The sequence below is a fragment of the Phragmites australis genome, chromosome 15 (genome assembly GCF_958298935.1).
Source record: "Phragmites australis chromosome 15, lpPhrAust1.1, whole genome shotgun sequence".
In the NCBI taxonomy this organism is placed as follows: Eukaryota; Viridiplantae; Streptophyta; class Magnoliopsida; order Poales; family Poaceae; genus Phragmites; species Phragmites australis.
Genome location: NC_084935.1, coordinates 8,857,267 through 8,879,922, shown reverse-complemented (window position 1 = coordinate 8,879,922; position 22,656 = coordinate 8,857,267). Strand labels below are relative to the sequence as shown.

The 22,656-nt window shown below is 41.7% G+C and overlaps 1 protein-coding gene across 1 annotated transcript; it reads right to left on the bottom strand.

The window, feature by feature from the left end:
• Nucleotides 1-12,150: 12,150 nt before the first annotated feature.
• On the bottom strand, nt 12,151-14,409 carry LOC133893511 (COBRA-like protein 10). The gene is made up of 2 exons (XM_062334538.1): nt 13,677-14,409; nt 12,151-13,586 (listed from the first exon to the last, which is right to left on the bottom strand). The coding sequence occupies exons 1-2, from the start codon at nt 14,278-14,280 to the stop codon at nt 12,151-12,153; spliced, it is 2,040 nt and encodes a 679-aa protein (XP_062190522.1). The 5' UTR covers nt 14,281-14,409.
• Between the last annotated feature and the right edge of the window lie 8,247 nt (nt 14,410-22,656).

The following is a 22,656-nucleotide window of genomic DNA, read 5'->3' as shown; positions in this document are numbered from 1 at the left end:
GAATATCCGATAATACTGGTGTACGACTTCAATTCCAAGAAAAGAATATAAATAGAGCGCGAGACGAACCATATCCAACTACTTCTGCCTCGATTGCAAGGAAAACACTATAAACAGGGGTTCTGCCAGACAATCACGCATGGGGTAAGTCGGTAAGAGAACACCACGTTTGGTTCACATTTTTAGCACCTAATCAACTACACAGGCAACACAGCAGTTTGGAACAAAAGCCTGTCACATACATCTGAAGTAGGGATGGCAGTGGGGCTTGTTCCACGTAAGTCGCGAGGAATTCTTTTATTAGAAGATAAGTATAAAAAAATTGATATATGTGAACTTATATAGAAACGGAGACGGGAAAGCGCTCCGCATCCCCGCTTTCCGCTATATCTATGATATAACACACATATATAATTTTCTTAATATATAAATGTACAAACATTATATTAGATAAGAGAAATAATAAATTACTCTTATAATTTTTGTCTAACCTATGATATTTAACATATCTTATATTAATTACCCTTGTATGTATTAATATTACTTATTCATAATACGGACATGTTAATAATCAGCTATAATTCAATTTTATATCTCTATTGGGGATCCGATCACTGTAAAAATTCCCGCAGGAAGAGGGATAAGAGAAAACTTAAATGTACAAACATTATATTAGGTAAGAGAAATAATAAATTACTCTTATATTTTTTTGTCTAACCTACGATATTTAACATATCTTATATTAATTACTCTTGTATGTATTAATAAATTACTTATTCATAATACGAACATGTTATTAATATATATAAATAATCAGCTATAATTTAATTTTATATCTCTATTGGGGATTCGATCCCTGTAAAATTCTCGCAAGAAGAGGGATAAAGAAAATTTTCTCATAGCTAAATAGGGACAGAGATAGAGAAACATTCCCGATGAGAATTGGCCTTTGCCATCCTTAATAAGGCACCCATACCACCATCCTTAATTTGAATTGACCTTATTGCCATCCTTAATTTATAAGTATTTTTTCCAGCTTGAAGCAGTGCTAAGTTTTTGTTTAGGCAGCTAGTAGCAACTATGAACATGGGAGGGTTGGGATGAGGTGTCAATTACCAAAGGGCACTGGGCATGCACACGCGCCATACAGGAGCAGGGGCAGACGTGCAATGTTTTTTGTTTGGTACTTTCAATGGAAACAGGGACACAATCACCGGGGATAAGTCTTAAATTAAGTCTAGGCCACGTACAAACTTGTACGAATGGAGCACCTTGTGTGAGGTGAGCTTCGAATCGGTGGTGCGTACCTATCTAACCATATCCTACTCATCAGGCCATCCTGTCCGAAGACTTTCAGAGAGGTTCCATCCAAGTTCCATGTTTTAGATATCCCGCTTCGAGGGTTCTTTGTGTATATTAAATATAGTAGATATATTATCATTATTTCATCATAAATACCGTGCAGCCTATTTTGCAATATATTTTGTTTTATGTTTGATTGGGTCCACAGGGCCCATGTTCTTTCGTAAGTCAGTTTGGTATGATTTAGAGTTTTTGGAACCCTTCGTATGGCATTGGCAGCGTGTCGGCCTCTTCTCCATGAAAGATCCTCTCCGAACTCCTATATAAAGAAGACCTCATCGAATGGCGAGATGTTCCAGTTTTCACAGGAAAAAGGCCATATTAGGATTAGAAATCTCAAAGACATTATTCTCAGTGAAACTCGAGGAGGGACTGCTCAACACAAGTGTGCCGCACGGCACCCCTGTGCCATACGACACCGGCGCCCTGGATGCTGGTTGCTTGCTCTATTCGACAAGTAGCCTTGAGATATGCTCTATTTCATCTTACACCATATATTCTCGATCAAATATGGGGTAATTTATTTGCCCTTCTCCATGATATTGAGGATCTTGCATGTAACTCTATGATGATAATCATGTTTGTTTAAATTGTTTAATCTATACTATGCGCACTTCATTGCTTGTATCTTAAATTCATTCTTATATGAGAATACTCTAGTAGATAAATGTAAACGTGGTGTTTAGGCTTATGTACCGACAACATTGTTATAGTGCATTTGTATATGATCTTGGCATACCATTCCTACGTGACAACCTAGGCGAGGCAAACCTCTTCATCTACAGCGTAGCCGTTGAGTAGTGGTAGTAGATAATTTAATCTAATCTTTACATGCTTGTGAACCTAAATTGTAGGGAAGACTACTTTATTCATTTGTTTACAACCCTGTAACCATCCACCGTATTTTTTGGGATCCAATCACTTTACAATCAATATTTGTTTAGTTAGTATATATTTACTTTAGCTAAAAATTTTATCCACTTGTTCCGTGAGTTCAATAAACCTTAGAATACTCTAAAGTAATTGCTACATTTACCCGTACGCTTGCGTTTAATCTAATTGTGTGCGTAGGTAGCGTCAACAGTGAGCACACACATATCAGTGAAAACATCAATTAGACATCCTTGTACACCATAGATGCATTCACAACCACCAATTGAATGTGAAAACTCATATTGCATTCATACCATTTTCATTTTAACCTTTAAGAAGACTAATTTCATTTTTTCAACAGATGTATTGTATAAGAATACTTAGTAATATTGCACAAAAATACTTACATATGTAATGGTTTGAAAATGTCATCTGTGAAATATGAATATCTCTCTTTCATACACATACACACACTCTCACAGACACACTACAAAGCTACTAGCTTGGCATTGCCCCCAGTGACCTTTTTTCTGTTCCTCTCCACTTAAAACTTCTCCTCAGGTTGTCAATTCTTTTTGTTACATAATATGTTGCATCTAGAAGTAGCATATGATTGATATGCTTATCAGAAACAACTGGCTTGAGAACTACGAGGCCTAGTTAATTTTGAAAGCAGCCGGTTACCCAAATTGGTAGTGTTTTGGCTTGCTCGTCTGCTAGAGGTTGCAGACCACTTTGGTAATTTGCATACTGATAAAGTAATGTCTAAGCAGTTGTAAGGAAAATACGAGACTCTAGTATTTGGGAAGGAAGCAAATTATATGCAATCATGATCTCTTGTTGTTCAGCTCATATATGCAAATTCTAATTTTGAAAGAGCTCTAAGAATACTTTCATGGATACTGAATTACACGAAACCGTGTTGCATCTTCCACAGCAGTGATAGTATAAATATCACTATTGATTCATGTCATGAATTAACAATAATAATATCATTATCCAATATTATGGACTGTTGGTTTGATAATCGATAATGATACTAGATATGAATCTACATTATGTAGTGCTACACTAAACTTAAGTGATTGAACCCTAATGTTTCATCGTTTTCTTCTTCTATTAATAAACATAAATCTCTCTAGAGTTTTGATCAATTGTATAGTTTCTAGAGGCTCCTTGTTTTTTTTTTTCCTATCCATCTGGCTACGCATCAATGAGAACATTAATTAGACAACTGGACATCGCGTACGTAGACCTCCCAAAATAAACACGTTTGCACCCACTAAATGAACATGGGCAATTCCCATATGCACCCGCTAATACTAGGGGATATCAAATATTTCCTGCGATCATTATTATGCTGCCGATGGAGTGACCCTCTTGTAATTTTTACTTTTTCATGTGTACCCATCGTATCGTCGGTATCACATTGTCAACAATTTATTGCGTTGATTTATTCTTACAGTTGGAAAATATCCAACTTTCGATAGAAATATGTCGACGTATTTTAGGAGCGTCTAATCTTCAATGGATTACATTTTAGTACTCTCTTGTCACTTTTTTCCAACTACTAGATTAAGGCCCAACACCTCGACTGCGTTGTTTCTACGTGCGCGGCGCCATTTGCAATAAATTTTGAATAAAATTGCATATCATGTATGGTGTAATTTTACTTGATTGAAATATACGATATTTTCAAGATGTTGAAAATGAGCAAAACTGAAACGTACTAAAGGACAACAATATCAGAATGTAATTAGTATCTTGTTCCACCAGAGTATCATTAGTCTACCATGTCACAGGATATATAAATCCCATTATTTTCCGATGAGCATATCATTTTTTAAGAATTATGTACAGCGTAATATTAAGATAAGTAAAGGATTTGAATGGAATAAAATTTGCTATATATAAAAACGTATTTACTACTCAACACTCGACTGAAATCTCGCTCACTCTCACTCGACGACTTGTCTGTATGATGGTGCGTCTATCCAAATCGAGGCCCACTCATTCTAATTGTTATTTGGCCCCTCTAAAAAAAATTGTTATTGGGCCCGCTAGTTGCTATTGGATGTGGATCCAACCCATTACTCGGACAATATCTTCTCTCTTTTTGTGTCGCTCCTTAGACCGTGTGCCCAACTCCCAACCAAGATTGAGATAGAAACACCTCGGCGATTTGGTCGACGAAGGCCTTGAGATGGCGATTTTGCGGCGGTGGAGCCCCGCAGTGGACATCTTTTTTGGTGAGCTACTTCATCTGTTCCTTCTCTGTCTCCCGTGTGATAGGATGCTCGTTGGTTTTTGGTTACACTCTATTTGGTTGCGATTTCCCCTTTTTGATTTGTGGAGTCCACAATTTCCAAGCGACGGAGCCCCTCAGCAGTGTTCTTCGCGTGTGACGTGCTTGAGCTTGTCTCTCACTGGGTCTACTGCTCCCTCAGTGAAGTGAGACATAGGTTGTGGAACTGTTCTATGGTTCTTTTGCCTATTTAATTAGCCGAGGTGATGTTAGTATTTTCCACTTCTGTAGGTGCATAGTTGTAGTTAGTTTCTCCTTCCTCTGTACTTCAGAACTCTGCTTGTTCTCTGTGTTCACCATGGTTGTAGTTAGGATTTGTTGGAGCCAATGCTGGTGGAGGTGTTGTTGGAGGTTCTACTAGGGTTGATAGGGAGGCCCACATCTCGTTTTCTATTGGCAATTACCTTTTCACTTCTCCTAGCTGTTGCTCTTTCCTTGTTTGAGTTAATGTTCTTGGTGATGGATTTGACAAGGTTTTTGTTGCGACCATCTGCATACATTCTGTGATTTATAGTTTCGTGTTGTTATGAACTTTGATGGTGCGATCTACACTTCTTTTTAGTCACCTACTCATTCACAGATGTTAGATGGTCAAGTGCTGATGTTTGGGTAGCAAATTGTGTCCTTTTCTCATATCAATTTACTGGTTCCAGCATTAATGATCCTTCCTACATTAGTAGTATCATTTGTCTTTTTTAGGTGTAGGTTGTTATGTTTAGGGTGGCAGCATCATCAAATATTTTAGGTATTTTTAATTCATCAATGACCAAGGTGTTGTAATTTAGGTGTTGAACTTTAGTTAATCTTAGTCATTTGAGCTATGTATTAGTAGAGTCAACTGAGTCATGTATTAGTTAAATATTTAATGATATATAATGAATATTTGTGTTGTGTTATGTGCTAATATATTTTCTTATTCAAACTGTATATCTTACGTGTGAGGTTACAATGAATGGTTTCTGAATATATGTGCTATTTTATGATATTCCATGATGTTTCTGATTTATTTCTGCTTATTCAAACTATCAATAGTGAAGTGCAGTTCTGGCTTAATGATTCTCTTCTTAATTTGTGATGAAGCTGTTCCATGAATAGGTAGTCAGATTATGTTCAAATTCATATAATTACATATATCAAAGATTAGTTCCCGACAATATATTCGTAATTGAATTGGGTACCTTCGACAATATGTTTGATCAAAGTTTGTGTTCATATTGTCTAGGTAATCAGCTTACAACTGCAGTTGCTCATCAATTCTGCTAGTTGTCATCTACAAGTTATTTTCCAGCAAAAAAGGTAAAATTCAAAAAATATGTCAACCTATACTGTTCTCGTCTCTTACTATTTGAATGTATACATCAGATTATCTAACCTCATAGGCAATTGGTTCTTGTAGCAATTGCATGTAGCTGCCAGACTGTCACATCCAATTTTCGTAATCACGTCATTAAGCATAATCATGCATCATGAGTATCAACATCATATTTATTTGTTAAGCATTGTTGAGCGTTTGTTATTTCTAATAGTGGTTTGATTTTTGCTATGTTTTTGAAAATAACCAATGTTAGAGTTTTCGCTAATTTAAGTCTCGCGTAGGCGTGACGGGTGAATCCATTTAAATTGGATTAGTTCTTTTAAGCACTAGAGCACCTCATTTTGGGTTAGTGGAATGAGGAGAGAAAGAAAATATTTTGCAGGTGAAAATCATCTTGTCTCTAGCATGTGGGCCCACATGAGCTAGCTGGTCCCACCAACTCAGTACCTCTCTTTGGGCTGCAACAGCCCCACTCCCTTCTCCCTCTCCCCACGCCTCTCACTCTCACTCTCTCTTGCTCTCTCAACCAGCCAAGGAGAAAGACAACAGCAACCATATCCCTCTCTCTCAAGCTTTCTCTCATTTCTTCCCCAAAATCCCACCCAAGGAGCCAGAAGCAAGCTGTGCATGTATTACCATTGTATTCCCCACCTCTCTAGCTCTCCATGCATCCAAGAAATTCTTGTATGCATGAAGTTTTGAAGGTTTTGCAAATCATTTTTCGTCACCACTTTATTCTAAAATTTTAGCAGCACCTTGTCTCCTCTTCTCCAAACTTTTCCTTCGATTCTTCCCCAAATCGACGGCAACAAACCTTGGAAAAACACATTGGGTAAGTCTCCTAGATTTTTCATGTGAGGATGCACGAATTAGTTGATATTTGGATAGGATTTGTGGGTTGCAATCGAGGAATGGTGAAGTAACGTTGTGTTCTTGAGGTGATAGAGCTAGAATGAAGGTTTGAATGAGTTAGAGCTAGTGATTCGTATTTGTGTAGTGGATAAAATAGATCTAGAACCCTTTGTTTAGTACCTATGCATGTTTAACTGGTTGGAAATTCGACATGCAAGTTGAATTGGTTAAAAAATCATTGCAAAACATATTTTCTGAGGGAACCCCGAGGTTTTGGGTCACCACCCGGAGGTTCCGGGTGATATTAACTAAAAATACTCGAGGACCCTCACCCAGAGGTTCACTCGGAGACTCCGGAACCCGGAGGGTCCGAGTTCAACCCGGAGGTTCTGGGTGATCCTAACCAAAAATACCTAAGGACCCCCACCCGAAGGTTCACTTGGAGACTCCAGAACCTAGAGGGTTCGAGTTCAACTCGTAGCATCCAGATTGTACTGTCCATCAAGCGTTTTTTCGTTTACTTTGTTGATAACTTGTAAATTTCATATTAATTCATACGAACTCCAAAAATCATGAAACTAGTTGCGTTAGCTTTGTACGAGTATAATTACATGTTAAAAATGTTAGAACTCAAGAAAAATACTTTTTGATAATTAATTAATTAAATGTGTTTCAGCTTAATTAAATCACGGTTAATTTGTACCATGAGCCTATGTGATTCAATTCGAGTGTTTCTTGCTGCATTATATTCATTACCTAGTACCATATCCCTATTAAAATTTTGTAATATTTTTATAGCATCTCTTTCATGCTCATCATTGCATGCGTTCTTCTTAGTGAACGAAGGATCGGAGGGTAACGCGGACGTGATCAAGGGCGATCCGGAAGTTGATTCCCTTACTTATGAAGCTGATCAATAAGGCAAGTATTTAAGTATTTTCATCCCATTACTTTAGGTCATATATTGTCTCAATTGATAAGTTATGTTTTATCAATGTTTGCATGTCAATGAGTCTTATGTCGGGTTTTGGGTTAGATCCTATTTGATGCATTGCCCTTACTTGATATTGTTTATTGCTTGATCCTTTGTAACATGATTGTTCATGTCACATAATAGTTTAACTTAAAAAGAATGTGTTATGCTTAGCATGGTATAGGTCCTCGGTAGAAGTCGAGCGGTGGTTCGACCATCGTTCGTGAGCTTAGGACTAACTTAATATCAAAAAGATAATGATGATGTAAGTTAGTGAGGATGAGCCGAAATTTGGACGGGTAATAGGGATAGCTCGAGAAGGGAGTCTCGGATGCTATAGGACTGTTTAAATCAATTAAACACAGTCCGTTATTATTGTTGGCTTTAGCATTTGTTCATACATACCACGTATCCGTATATGGAACAGATGGGCCGAATATCTTATATAGCTGTGATCTTTTGGTATGCTAGTCTCGGGTGTTCTCGGCATAATAGGTTTGGAAAGGGTATCTAGTTTGCTTTGGGAGTAGTTCTAGATGACCCCTGCATGCCGAGGTGCATGTTCAAACGGTTGGAGCTTATTTGGGAAAGGTTGACATGAGTATCCCTAGCGTGGACCTGTGTGGATGAATGCTTGTTTACTAGCATGCTTACGATTGATTTGCTCAAATGAAAGAACTAGGATAATTACATATGTTAATCATGCCTTTTCAAAAAGTATGAAGTGTTGTGTGCTTGGTATGTGTAAGATGTGTTCATGGAAATTCTAGTGTGTTTCTGACGAGGGTGAGTAAGGTACCCCACAAAGATGAGAATTGCCTTAGAATAAGGTTTGCCTTTGTGGTGTTCTTGCTGGGAGACACTTGCCTCGGTCGTATAAGGACTGGTTCGCTGTGATATCCTATCTAGTATTCAATTGTACAACCACATGACCTGAATGGGTAGGACTTGACCCAACCCCTTCAACTTAGTTTGGTACCCACTTGGAGGCCGGTAGTGGCAACAGGGACCGAGAGAAGACTTGGGTAGCACGTAACCTATGGTCTGGCTGGTGATATTGTTAAGGCTATATCAGAGCCTTGGGATTGCTAAATGGTCCTTCCCGTGGATATTCTAAGGCCTCTGGTATCTTAGTGCCCTGTGGGTGGATATTGTGGCTATGTTATGAGGACGTTGCATTTTGTTATGACAGTTCCACTAGTTGCTAAGGTTGAAGTCTGTGCATATCTTGTGGGTAAAATGTACAACCTCTGCAAAGTGTTAAACCTATCCAAGATAGCCGTGTCCTCGGTCAAGGACATGCTATGGTTCAGTCACAATGATTAGCTTCGGCGTGAGTACCTCCTTGGCGTGTGAGTGGGCAGTGTGCCCGTGTTTTCAAAAAGTGTTGGCTATGTGCCTGGAGTATCCTAAACTGTGTGTCCATTGGCAAAAGAAATGTGGGAACTGGCGGGATGGAAGTATCTCCCCCAGGGCCAACAACCCCATAAGCTCAACTTATGTGTTCCCACAACAATGTTTTAAGATAGTCTTTGCAAACTGACCTTTGCATCGAAAACTAGCTTTCTGCAATACCTAAAGACTCTACAGTCTTATCTTTGATCTACTTTTATGCATCTAATGTCTCCCCTTGAAGTAGGGCTTGCTGAGTACCATATGTACTCACTCTTGCTATATGTGGATTCAGATGATCTAGAGGCCGACTTCATCGAAGGTGAAAATGAAGAATAGAAAAGTTTGGTTTCGTTTGCACTCAAGCTGCCTGTAAGGCTTCGGTCGCTTTTGTATTATTTTCATTGTGTTGTGAGGCTTTATTTAATTATGTCTATGGACTTTTATTGTAATGAACTCTGTATTGTACCTTAATATTGTACTTTAATCGATGTATACCTGCGATATCTACTTCTATTGGAAGTATACACATACCAGCTACTGATCCAGAGACTGGTATGAGTTGCACAAGGTGACCCGAAGGAGGGGTCCGATAGGGTTTGATTCGATTTGTGTACTAAAAGTAATGTGATGTGTGTCCCAGATTTTCAATGTCTTTATTCATTGTTATCAAGAGCTAGGAGGAGGATGTTGTTCCTATGGCTGTTTCTACGGTTTGGATGCTTGGCGTCGATTTTGGTTATGTGGAATATGTGGTTTACACTACTGTGAAAGGCATTATAGTGGACTAGTTTTTGCTGTCAATCATGTTCTATTATCTTTTATTCATGATGAAAATTTCTCTATGGTTGTTCATCATAATAGAGATATTTTTGTGAAATATAAGATTGGTTTGAACCATCATCTCTTACTTAACAAGAGCCGGTGATTTGGAAGCAATATAGTTTGACTCTGACATATAACTGAGTTAGTTAGGATGGAGCCTGCTCCGGATGATAGCGAGATGATGATTGGAGTTAATGCTTGGGTTAACATTGTAGTGAAAGACACATGGCTAAGTTGATGTTAATCATCTTATCCTTCTAGAAGACAGCATTAATGATATTAATCATCTCATCCTTCTGAATGATGGCGTCAATGATATCAATCATCTCATCCACCTGGAAGACTGAACAATATAATTAGAGATTATGTATAGGTATATTCTGAACAATGTGCGCTTATGAGATTGTGTACATAGAATAATGTGTTCTTATGTACATATATATGTTCTTATGAGTTATATATATGTGTTATGTTCTTATGTATATGCTTGTGATGTTTTTATTTGCGATATGCATATGCTTGTGATGTTTTTATTTGCGATATGTATATGCCTATGACGTTCTTATGTATATCGTGAAATGTGATGTATGATATATTATGAAGACAGCTCAGAAGCAAAATGGTTTCTGTGGGGAAGGGTCACACAGACAGGTTCCACATACGGGTTTTTTTTAGCAAATCGTCTATGATTTATACAGACGGGTTTCAACAAAAATCGTCGGTAACTCTTAATACTTACATACGGTTTTTTAGCAAATTCATCTGTGTGTAGCTATATAACAGACACATGTCTTATTTGAACCTATCTGTATGTAGTTCTGTTACAAACGAAGTTGTAACTGTCTATAATAAATTTCATATCATAGATAATTTTTAATACAAAATTTATAATTATTTATAATAGAGTTTAAAATTCGTATGCGATAACTGGTTCGGAGGTAGCGGGCACACTGTAATTGCCAATTGAAAGCTACCTGCAGCATGTGGAAATTTAGGTGGCGTCCAATTCGAATCCCCTAACCACGTGAAAGTGAAGATCATGTCCCCAAATGCCTATCCCCAAATCAATTGTCTTTTGAGTTTGGCTTGTCAATCAGTTGTCTTTTGAGTTTGACGTGTGCTCTGTTTTCACTTTACATCGCTACGAACTAGTTATATTTGCACAACGTAACAGATGAAAACTAATTCTACTGCATCCCCACGATCTAGTTATATTTGCAAAAAGTAATGATGAGAAGGCTAGGATCCTCTGCTTCTTCCTCGTTTTTAACATTTACATACATACCCATCGTTGATGCACCTGAAATACCCAAGAACTAGTTATATTTGCACAAATCTATTATATTATTATTTAAGAGAAAAATAGTCACCATGTTAGCTCTCAAAGTCACGAAATTACCATATTAATAAGATAAAAGAAAAAGATTTAAACCACTTATTATTATGAACATCTAATGGTCTATATTAAATCAAAAAATTTGAACATCTAACAGCTTATATTAAACCAAAAAGTTCATATCAAATACGATTAATAAATAGTTAAATTCGAAATAAAAAATTATGAAAATTTAGCATTTCGATTTCCATGCGGTTTGAGAAGCAAAATATCTAAATAAAAAGTCCAAATAAAAGAAAATAAATAATAATTAAAATTATGGTTAGTATAGAAAAGGAAGGAACCATATCGCATATAATCTTAGAAAATTAAATTATTATAAAAATCAAATAACTAAATAAAAAGACCATGTAAAATATAATTATTCAAAGGTTATCATGACAAAATATTTTAGCGAGGCTAATCATGCTATTAACGTGAGCCACCTTGCTAGTGTAATAGATGAAAACTAATTTTGCACAATACATAGACAAAACTCTTATTAAGCATTTGTAAAACCAAAGAAACTGAAATGAAATGGAAACCCAGTGAGCATAAGCATTCAACGAATATCAACACTGAAATGTTACATGCCCTCCTCCCCTTACACCTCCCATCATATCCATATGAGCTCAGTCAAAACCATCTGTCGCATCCAAATCTACACATCCGTCTTCTCCAGTCTCTCACTCTTCTCACTTGTGTACACTCTTTGTTCACATGTATGCGTTGTGTACACCTGTTTAAGTGCTGCTGCTTCGTTTGGGGATCTCTGTTATCTTTTAACTTGAGTGAAAACAGTATCCCCTTGATAAAAATGTTAAGCAAATGTCGCACCCTAAGACAATTCCTATATGATCACCGGAAGTTTTCACTCGTCATAAGCATAAGGAGTCCACAAGCGCCACAATTATGACTAGCGCCGCCGCCATGGCAACATTCCCGAGACCCGCCATCCCGGCCCGCCGGTGCGCGCTCGACGCTTTTGGTATCCTCTCAGGGAGCGCGCACTCCTCGCCGTCGAAGTACAGCCTCTTGGGGAACCCTTCCCCTTTGGGAATGTTGATGTTGGGCGCGTCCTTCTTCTTGAAGGAGATGACGGACTGCTGCTTCCCGGGCAGCCGGGGGTCCGCCGGCGTCTTCCCGTCGGTGATCGGCTCGAGGTAGGTGAGCCCCGGCAGGCCCTGCATGAAGATGGTGTTGTTGAAGGGCGCGCCCATCCTGGTGCCGTTGAAGGAGTAGACGTTCTCGTAGCCACTGTAGTGGTTGCCCATGGTGACCGCGGCGAACCAGTCCTTGAAGGTGTAGTCCTGCCAGTTGAAGATGGTGATGCGCACCGACCAGCCAGACTTGTAGTTGTTCATGACGTGCCAGTTGATGCTGACGCCGCAGTTGTCGCCGCAGGGCATGGGGTTGGGGACGCGCCAGTGCTTGATCTTGGCCCACGCCCTGGCCTTGGCCGTCCGGTTGTCGAACGGGAGGAGCAGCGCCTCCGACGGTAGCAAGATGGCGCGCGCGTCCGGGTCGCACGTCGCGGTGTCGTTGCCGCAGCCGCAGGCGCATGTGTTGCACGGCACCACGGAGTCGTTGTAGTAGGCCGAGAAGGAGACACAGCACTTGGCCGCGCCCTTCTTGGGCCGCGTGATGTTGCACGCCACCTGCCACGACGCCACGGCAGGGGTGGTCGACATGAGCCCCGACGGGTCGGGGAATTCCTGGGGGCTCACCCGGATGGGCTGCCCGCAGACGTATTGCGGGTTGAGCTTGCCGGAGATCTTCCAGTTCTGCGGCGGGTACAGCGCCGTGCGGTTGAGGTCCGGCGGCATCTTGTACACCTGCATCTGGAACACGGCCCGCGACTTGGACTCGTCCATGGTCGGCGGCAGCAGGGTGCCGTTCTTGCAGCAGAAGGGGATGTTGCCGACGTCCTTGTCCTTCTCCCGCTCCGGTGGCAGGTCCACGATGACGGGCCGCTTCTCGCAGCTGTAGACGGGGGTGAAGTCGAAGTCTTTGTAGTAGCCCGCGGCGGGGCTGTAGACGCAGGCCGGGCCTTCCTTCTTGAGCGTATAGGCGCCGCGCATGTTGTAGATGAACTCGCCGCGCTTCCACTCCCAAGTGAGGTTCCAGTTGTCGAGCCGGCTGATGGGGCTCCAGTTGTCCATGGTCACCTGCACCAGGTAGTTGTTGCCATTCGCCTGCAGCACGTCGTAGGCGAAGGTCAGGTCGGCCTTCTGCCGCGGCAGGTACCGCGTGCTGTTCGCCTTCTTCGCCTTGAATTTGGGGTCCTTCACGCAGCACACGTACATCACGCTATCTGCGCGCACACGGTTACGTGAGTCGCACGTACACACGCACTGCATTGATCAAGTCTGTTTCTCTGACACGCACGGCACAGACATTGTACCTTTGTGGGTGGGGGCGGGGCAACGGAAGCCTGGGTTGCCGAGCTTGATGGTCTTGGGCATGGGCACGCCGGGGGGCTTGACGCCGAACTGGGTGCCAGTGATCTCGATCTTGTTCTCGATCAGTGTAAGGTCGCCGGCGGTCTCGATGGAATTGAGGAGGTCGGCCATCGGGTAGCCCGCGAAGGTGGCGCCACCGGAGACGTTGGCGGGGAACTCGGTGCCGTCCAGGAGCACGGCGCCGCCGACGGACACGAGGATCTCCTTGTGCTGGAAGCCCACGAACATCTGCCACGCCTTGAGATCCTCGGACATGGTGTTGAGCACCGTCGCCTCCGCCTTGAACGCGTACGCCTGCGCCGTCGCGTTCTTCAGCCGCGGGAACTCCTTGGTGCGCTCCATGAACGTGTACGTCAGGAACGCGCCGTTGCACGCCTCCTGCGCCTTGAACTGCGGCTTATCCTCCTCAGCCTCGCCGTCACCACCGCCACCTCCTCCTCCTCCTCCATTGTTGTAATCCTGCGCCACCGCGGCGGTGGCAACAGCAAACATAACCACCAAGAACGTCCACCGCCGTCGAGGCGCCATCGGCGCTGCCTTAATCATCTGACCCGATCGGTTCGGCAGCAACAATGGTGCCGATCGATCTAGCAAGTGTTTGAGCGAGCGATCGTCGAGGCAAGAACAGGGCCCGCTCGATCGATCGAGGGGGGAGCCAAGCGTGGTGGGAAAGCAAATGCGTTCCAACGGAGGAGGTGGTGCTAGAAGGTATAATTAGGCATGCAGATTTTGTGCGAGCTTGCTAAAATTGAGGAGGTTCTCTAGCGCGTGTGCTGCTTCGATGGTTGCCAACGCTTGTGGCTCGGTTGCGTTGTCTGCTTGAGGAAGACGGGAGACCGTGTCAAATGACCGCATTTGGACACCGCGAATGGCGCGGGAACGCCACCAATTATAACGGGTAGGTCATGCACGCGCCAAGCTTCTATTACAAATTTTTGGCGGAAAGCTGGAAGAGCACACCTCTTGCTCCATATAACTTCCTGAAACAAAATGTGTTCTTCGTTTTAACTTTCGTGCCCTCGATTTTGCAACTGGATGATACAGTTCAACATCAAAGCATGTCGTTTACCAGTTGGTAAAACCAACCAGTGTGGCACCTAGTTCGATGTCAGGCTGTAGGTCAAAGTTTGGAGATGGATACTATTGGATCGTCGGTTAATCAATCAGCGTCTAAGTTGCTAAACCAGAATTTATTGGATTCCCACAATGAACTATTTGATTTGTTTTGGTATTGAAGTTTTACTTTTAGTCATTCAACTCAAACTCGGTTTAATCTACACCATCAACACCGGTACAGGTGCAAATTCCGTCCTCGGGCTGGTTTCATGCTCGGTTTTTGTGTGACAAGGTGCTGAACAATTGGGATCTCGCAGGCACATTCTCACCTGCTGGCACTGGGATGCTAAGAGCAAGTTTAATAAGGTTGGCTTATAGCTAAGCTACATCAGTAACATACAAGTTGTAGAGATAACTTATACACTAACTTTATCTCTATACGGGCTCCTAAAAATATATTTCTTTTATTTTACCACCGGCCCCACCTCATTCTCTCTACCTCACCGAACACATCGCCGTTCGCCCCCTCACCCCTGCGTGACCCCACCTCCTCCACCAGCTCTTCGCCGGGGGTAGCCGACGTGGCATGGATCGCCGGCTTTGCCGCCACGATGTGATTCGGCTGTGGAGGAGCAATGCGGGACATACGGACCTCGAGCTCGATCTTCCTAGTGCCAGAGATTGGTGTCGTTCCTCACCAGTTGCATCGATTTCTTCTCGTTTTCAGTTGCATTGATTTCTTTCTGCTTTTTCCCCATAGCTTGGATTGATTCACCATCGACACACCATCGATATCTGCTCCTCCTATCCCCGACTGCTGTCACGCCGCCCCTGTGCTTGTTGCCGTCCGCTCCTCTGTCTTGCACCACCTTCGAGCAAGCGGGTCCCATAAACTGCGCACGGAGTAGACAAGCTCGGCTGCAAGTGGGCGCAAAGCAGTAGAAAGCGGTCGACTGGCCTCGGTTCCTGCTCTTCAGCCCGGCAACGGCAGGAGCGCCCGCTTTCTTCGCTTTCTTCTCTTTCCTTTTTTTTCTCTCTCTGCCATATTGGATTGTGCTAATGTGTGCCAGCTATAAGCTACCTCCGTCTTAAAATAGATAACTTCTAGTTTATTCTCTAATGTTTAAAATACATAATGTTATATAATTTCGAGATAACTTTAGTTTAATTTTATTCTCTCCATTAAGTAACTTTTTTTCTAATGCAAGTCTCATTTTCACGTAATACATAATATTAAAAGATAGTAATATGGTTATTTTATCATTCACCTTAATACTTATGCACTGCTCTAAAATGTCATTTTTTTAAAAACGAAAGAAGTAGTTTTTTTTAAACACTAATATAACTCTTAAACACACACATTTACACTACGATACACACGTGCTACTAAGGATCGAAGATGAGGAACATAAAAATTAAAAGTCACAACAAGCTATAAGAAAGTTGAGGTGGCCTTATTATACTTGGTCTAAGGTAAGTTCATTCGTTGGCTGGCGCGCAGATGGCAGTGGAGTAGGTGATACTCGGGATGCTAGGGCGGTAGCAGAGTAGGGCTACCCAATCCACTACAAAGTTCTACTAAGAGTAATTTCTACGGGACTATACAAACAGCAGAAGATTAATTAAATTACAAACTTGGTATCACCAATAGCAACCACCACAACACATGAGCTAACAAAAGAAGTAGTTAAATCGGCTGATTTTTTTTAAAAGAAGATCGTTTGTCCCCTTCAGTTCTCAGCTCATATCTCACAAATCACATACTCAAAGTTGCATGAAACTTGGCAAGAGACGATGGGTACTCAACATGCTGTCAAAATTTTAGCTCAATCTGACAACATTTGAACCCCGCAAACCGTTTATCTAATAAGACTACACACCTCTAAATCAATGGCCACTACTGCAGAATACCTCATCAATATCGGTAAAAAATCGTCATCAGTGGTGGGTTTTGAACCGACATTGATTACTTGCAGTGACTATCAGTGTTGGTTCTGTTGTGTTAAAGTACATTTTAGCAACTTTTCGATTGAAATGATTCCGAATGTACAAGAGTATATAAAAACACAACTGCCAACATATATCATATAGGTAAACATGAGCATTTCAAAAGCATATATGAAAGCACATAAGCTACTCATGAATACAAATGAATCAAGACTGACAGTTGACAAAGTGAGGCAATATAACACATGAACAATTATTAAAACAAAGTCATGGCTCTCAGAGCGAGTTGCCGAATTAACGGCCATCAACACATACTAAGATGTTACCGATCAGTGTATCAAATCTCCTCTAAAGCTAGGCCGAGCTACACTAGTTTATGATCAAAAGAACACCTCTGAAAAGCACAGTATCAGTCGGCCTCTAAAGATAATAGAGAGAGAATGCCGAACACAGAGCACATCAGGGCGCCCAAGCCACCAGGATCAGGCAGCCTCAAAGACAGCCGAATGCAACTGATCAGAGCAAGGTGCCACAAGGTGACACCAGATCAAGAGCAATATACAAGGGCGCCCAAGCCAACAGAATCAGATAACACCAAGTGCTTTCCAGAGTTGCCATGCCAACACAGAGCCACTGAACAGAGGGTGTCAAAATGCACACCACAGTGGACACACAGATGAATAACAGAAATTCAGCTAGATCAATAACCGGCAACTACGGCCCAGCTTAAGAGCTCAATTGATACACTAAACGCACTTAGCTCGCATTCATCACAGAGCAGAATATTGCCAATTCTAGCATGCATATACAAAGTACTTAGATGAGAATCAAAATTGCACGCTAGAATGTAAAGGAGGGATTGGAACGAGCTTACTGTCCAAGAGGATGAAGATGGTAAGGCACGCGAATGCGCTGACCCAGAAAACTGAGATTCCCCCTCTATGCCAAGGACAACTGGGAACAGCTTTCGGAGATACAATGCCACAGAGCCGGCTGCGAGGCACACCACAGCCAACACGCGAGAAGCAGAGAAACCACAACAGCAAGAGTCCAACACCGGGCCAAGGTGAAGAAGTCGAACACTGCAAGCAATGGCGTGCACGAAGGCACAGCCCAGAAAACACCAAGCCACCACACCACAGATCTCCTCGCGCACACGCGCAGCCAGCCACCGAATCAGCCGAACACCGAACAGGCAAAAGGCGCAGTGCCAAATCCCGCACGAGGCCGGCGAGAGAGAGCCGACGGGAACTCAACCAGAGGTGAGCTCAACCGTGTCAGTGGACGCCCCACTAGAGGAAGCCGGCACAGCCTCGTGCGAGAAAGAAACAGAGAGAGAGAACCGTGGATCAGAGCAAGTGGAGAATAGCTCGCAGAAGGAAAAATCCGGTGGAAGATCAGGTGAGTCCACTGCCTTTGTAGGGAGAGGAAGAGGCCCGGCATCCACCCCACGACGCCTCAACGGCGCGCCGAAATCGCCGGGCGACGAACGAAGAACCGAGAAGGGTGGAGCCCCCCAACACGCCCATGTGGCGGCCGCCGCCAACCCCAGAGCACGGGCACCCCTTTAGGTTAGGCAGCCGGCCGGGTGGGCTGCTCGGCTTTTGGGCCTTGAAGCGGCCCATTCGGTCAGGCCTAATTCCTCTTTCCTTTTTTTTCTTTTTTTTCTTTTAAGGAATTTTGCTCAATTCAAATTTGACTCCAACTCAAATTTGAATTTTAAAGGAAAAACCCCTTCAAATTCTAACAGGTTCTATCCACGAACCGGTACTGATAATGAATTATCAGTGTCAGTTTCCTGTTACAAACTGACACTGATACTGATACTGATACTGATTATCAATGTTGGTTCTAAAATAGAATCGGCAATGATAGATCTCGGTAGTTAAAAAAATTGCATAATCCAAAATGCATCATATGCACATGCATCAATTCTTCTAATGTTTAAGTCACGATAAACACTTAATACATTAATTCAAACTACAGGCATTTCTAAAATTACATCAAATGCCATTACATGCATAGTTGATATCTAAAATTTCAACTCCAAATAAAATATCAAAATGATTCAGTGCATAAATAAGCGCACTAGCTGTTGCTTCAAACGGAAGTTCCATTGGACTTCCGTAAATAACAAAACTGTTACTATCACATTGAAACTTAAGGTTTGTCTGGTATTTTCCTTCTCGGACCTTCTTGCATTGAGGACCAAGTAATGTGTACTCCCACTGTTGGGCAAGAAGACGTAAGATTGAAGTCAAACAACTATCCATCCGCATTAGAGTGTTTCAGTAAAAATCCTATAGACAAAGAGCAACAGTATAGAGAAAATTTTTAATATTATTGAAATAATTCTAGCTACAAACTACAGGTTCATGTCACCAACCGTTTCAGCTGCATGTAACCACGAAAGCCTAGGAGTTATTGCTAACACATCCTCATTCTGTTCAAACGCTTTTAATTTGAAATAGCTATAGTCCGGAAACATGTATCCAAGTTGCAGGTTAACTGATTGTAGAAGCGCATGAACAGCAGATCTTTCAGCCAAAAGTCTTTGGTCTGTTTTGAAGCTTGATGCTGTTAAAGTGATATATCCTTCTTTAGGAAAAGCAATACTAAAAGAGATATTGATCTTCATTTTATTGTTATCAGCCAATATGGTCGCCGCCACAGGTGGTGTGCCACCAAGGTTCACAATAATGTTATGTAGCCATTGTAGATAAGGAAGCATCTACATCAATCGGCATGTTAGTTTCTAAATTTGTTAACTGCAAACTGCAATATTAACTGACCTTCTTATAATTATAGCAAAGGGATTTTCATCTTCGAGCATGCAGATATACCTAAGACAAGTCACAGGTATGTCTACATACTCAGAGAAAAAAACGTCAATGCCATATCAATCGTCACATGTGGATAATCTCGCAATTAGTCAAGTCATCAATTGCAGAACAAGAAAGTAACAAACTAGTTACTCACTGAGAAGTGATGGTAACATCTAAAACACCGATATAGCGATACACATCTAATATCATGGCATACACATCTAATAATAAGCCAACATATTTTGAACTAAAATACATATCTAATTTCAGGACCTAAATTGGCTAACAAAAATTGCTAACTACAATTTGCTAACTTAAATTTTAGAACTAACCTAGGCATTTCGTGACCCTTCCGGGTAGAAAGGGGATACACTGTTCAGGATCTGGAGGCCAAGAGTATGAGGACAAAGGTATTTTCATCTCTGAGCATGCAGATATACCTAAGACAAGTCACATATACGTCTACATGCTTAGAGAAAAAAAATACCAATGCCATATCAATCGGCACATGTAGATAATCTCGTAATTATGTCAAGTCATCAATTGCAGAACAAGGAAGTAACAAACTAGTTACTCACTGAGAAGTGATGGTAACATCTAAAACACCGATATAGTGATACACATCTAATATCATGATATACACATCTAATAATAAGCCAACATATTTTGAACTAAAATTTGTGACCTAAATTGGCTAACTAAAATTGCTAACTACAATTTGCTAACTTGAATTTAAGAACTAGCTCAGGTGTTTCGTGACCCTTTCGGTAGAAAGGGGATACGCCGTTGAGGATCTGGAGGCCAGGAGTATGAGGGCAAAGGAATTTTCATCTTTAAGCATGCTGATGTACCTAAGACAAATCACATGTACGTCTACATGCTCATTGTAAAAAAAACATCAATGCCATATCAATCGGCACATGTGGATAATCTCGTAATTATGTCAAGTCATCAATTGCAGAACAAGGAAGTAACAAACTAGTTACTCACTGGGAAGTGACGGTAACATCTAAAACACCGATATAGTGATACACATCTAATATCATGACATACACATCTAATAATAAGCCAACATATTTTGAACTAAAATATATATCTAATTTCAGGACCTAAATTGGCTAACTAAAATTGCTAACTACAATTTGCTAACTTGAATTTTAGAACTAACTTGGGTGTTTCGTGACCTTTCCGGGTAGGAAGGGGATACACTATTGAGGATCTGGAGGCCGGGAGTACGAGGGCAAAGGGATTTTCATCTCTGAGCATGCAGATATACCTAAGACAAGTCACATATACATCTGCATGCTCAGAGAAAAAAAATACCAATGCCATATCAATCGGCATATATGGATAATCTCGTAATTATGTTAAGTCATCAATTGCAGAAAAAGAAAGTAACAAACTAGTTACTCACTGAGAAGTGATGGTAACATCTAAAACACCGATATAGCGATACACATCTAATATCATGACATACACATCTAATAATAAGCCAACATATTTTGAACTAAAATACATATCTAATTTCAGGACCTAAATTGGCTAACTAAAATTGCTAACTACAATTTTCTAACTTGAATTTGAGAACTAACCCAGGTGTTTCGTGACCCTTTCGGTAGGAAGGGGATACGCCGTTGAGGATCTGGAGGCCGGAAGTACGAGGCCAGAAGTTGAGGGTTAGAGGAGATGGAGAGGATAGGAACTGGTGATTTGGGGATATTGTGAGCAGAGAGAATGTCGTGGGTACTCCATTGGCAGCGGAACGACATGCGGGTACTCCATTTTCCAGGGACGACAGCGCCACCGCACATGGGAGACACAAATGGGCGCGGGAGTCTGTGGCGCGGTAGCAAAGTAAGTAAGAAAAATTGGTTCTAATAGATAAAGTTGGTTATATTTAATAAAATAAATATCAAAAATGGTTCTCATAGATAAAATTGGTTATATTTAGTAAAATAAATATAAAAAATTGGTCCTACTCGAAACATTCGCAAAGCATGCACAAGCCAGTTATGAGAGCTGTTTGTGTCAACGATTAGGGTTCACCAATGACTGGTAAGGTTATAAGAATATGTTAGGGTTCAACTATGCATAAGTCATAGCATTGAACCTCCATTTGTAGGGCGAGATCGGTAACACCGATACATGAACTCATTGAGCTAAATCCTTTGACATGCATTCTTAGGGTTCACGGGTAGATACATGAAGTTAATGAGCGAAGTATTGGATGGTGTTCACCAATAGCCAATAAATGGAGCTATATGATATACGGGTAGATACATGAAGTTAATAGAATAATATATGCATAATATATGATACACACAATGTAGTCCTTAAACCACTCCCTAAATGTGCCCCCGCTGAGACATCTTCGTATACTCATAAGGTCATGGCACCATGCGACCTCATGCTCTCGCATGGTCCGTTGAGTACGTGAGCGGGTCGAGCGGGACAACTGTCTGCGAAGGCTGGCCACTAGGAGCTGATGTTGCGTACTCCTTCTGGTCTACTGCGTGCTTATGGGAGGAGCATTGTAAAGCTAGGAGGGCCCAATCTCATCCTGTATACGACCCAAGCTGAGGAAGGCGTCAAAGCGATCCGAGGTGCTAGGGGGAACTACCGGTACCAACTAAACTGACACATCACCCAATGCACCGCGTAGTCCTCAACAAAGATGTCAAATATGATGGTATTCCTTGTCAGCTAGTACTCCATGTCCCGCATGCACAATGAAGACAATCCATAGGGGGCATGTCTAGCTATGTCCTCGTAGGTGTACTGGTCCACCTCACGTCGTCGGCCATGAGGTCGTTGAACTGGGCTATGAAGTCTGGGTACGTCTTGTGAATCTGGGTGTATGTAATCCACCTATTAATTCAAAAATGAAAAATATGAAGCACGTAGAGGCTTAACATTAACCATGTGAAGAAACATGGTATAAGTAATTAATGTACCACGAATTGGAGTAGAAACTTCTTAATAGGTCCATACATCCTGGTCCTGGGTAACATCCTGTACGGGGGGTGTCGTCCCTCCAGACAACGGCACCGAACCGTGCCAAGTTGTCGTCACGCCAGGAGGGACCTACGTCCTT

Coding starts and splice junctions, on each gene's coding strand:
- LOC133893511 (XM_062334538.1), bottom strand. CDS start 14,280: ATGATTAAGGCAGCGCCGATGGCGCCTCGACGGCGGTGGACGTTCTTG. Junction 13,587..13,676: donor CCCCGCCCCCACCCACAAAG/GTACAATGTCTG, acceptor GTGTGCGCGCAG/ATAGCGTGATGTACGTGTGC.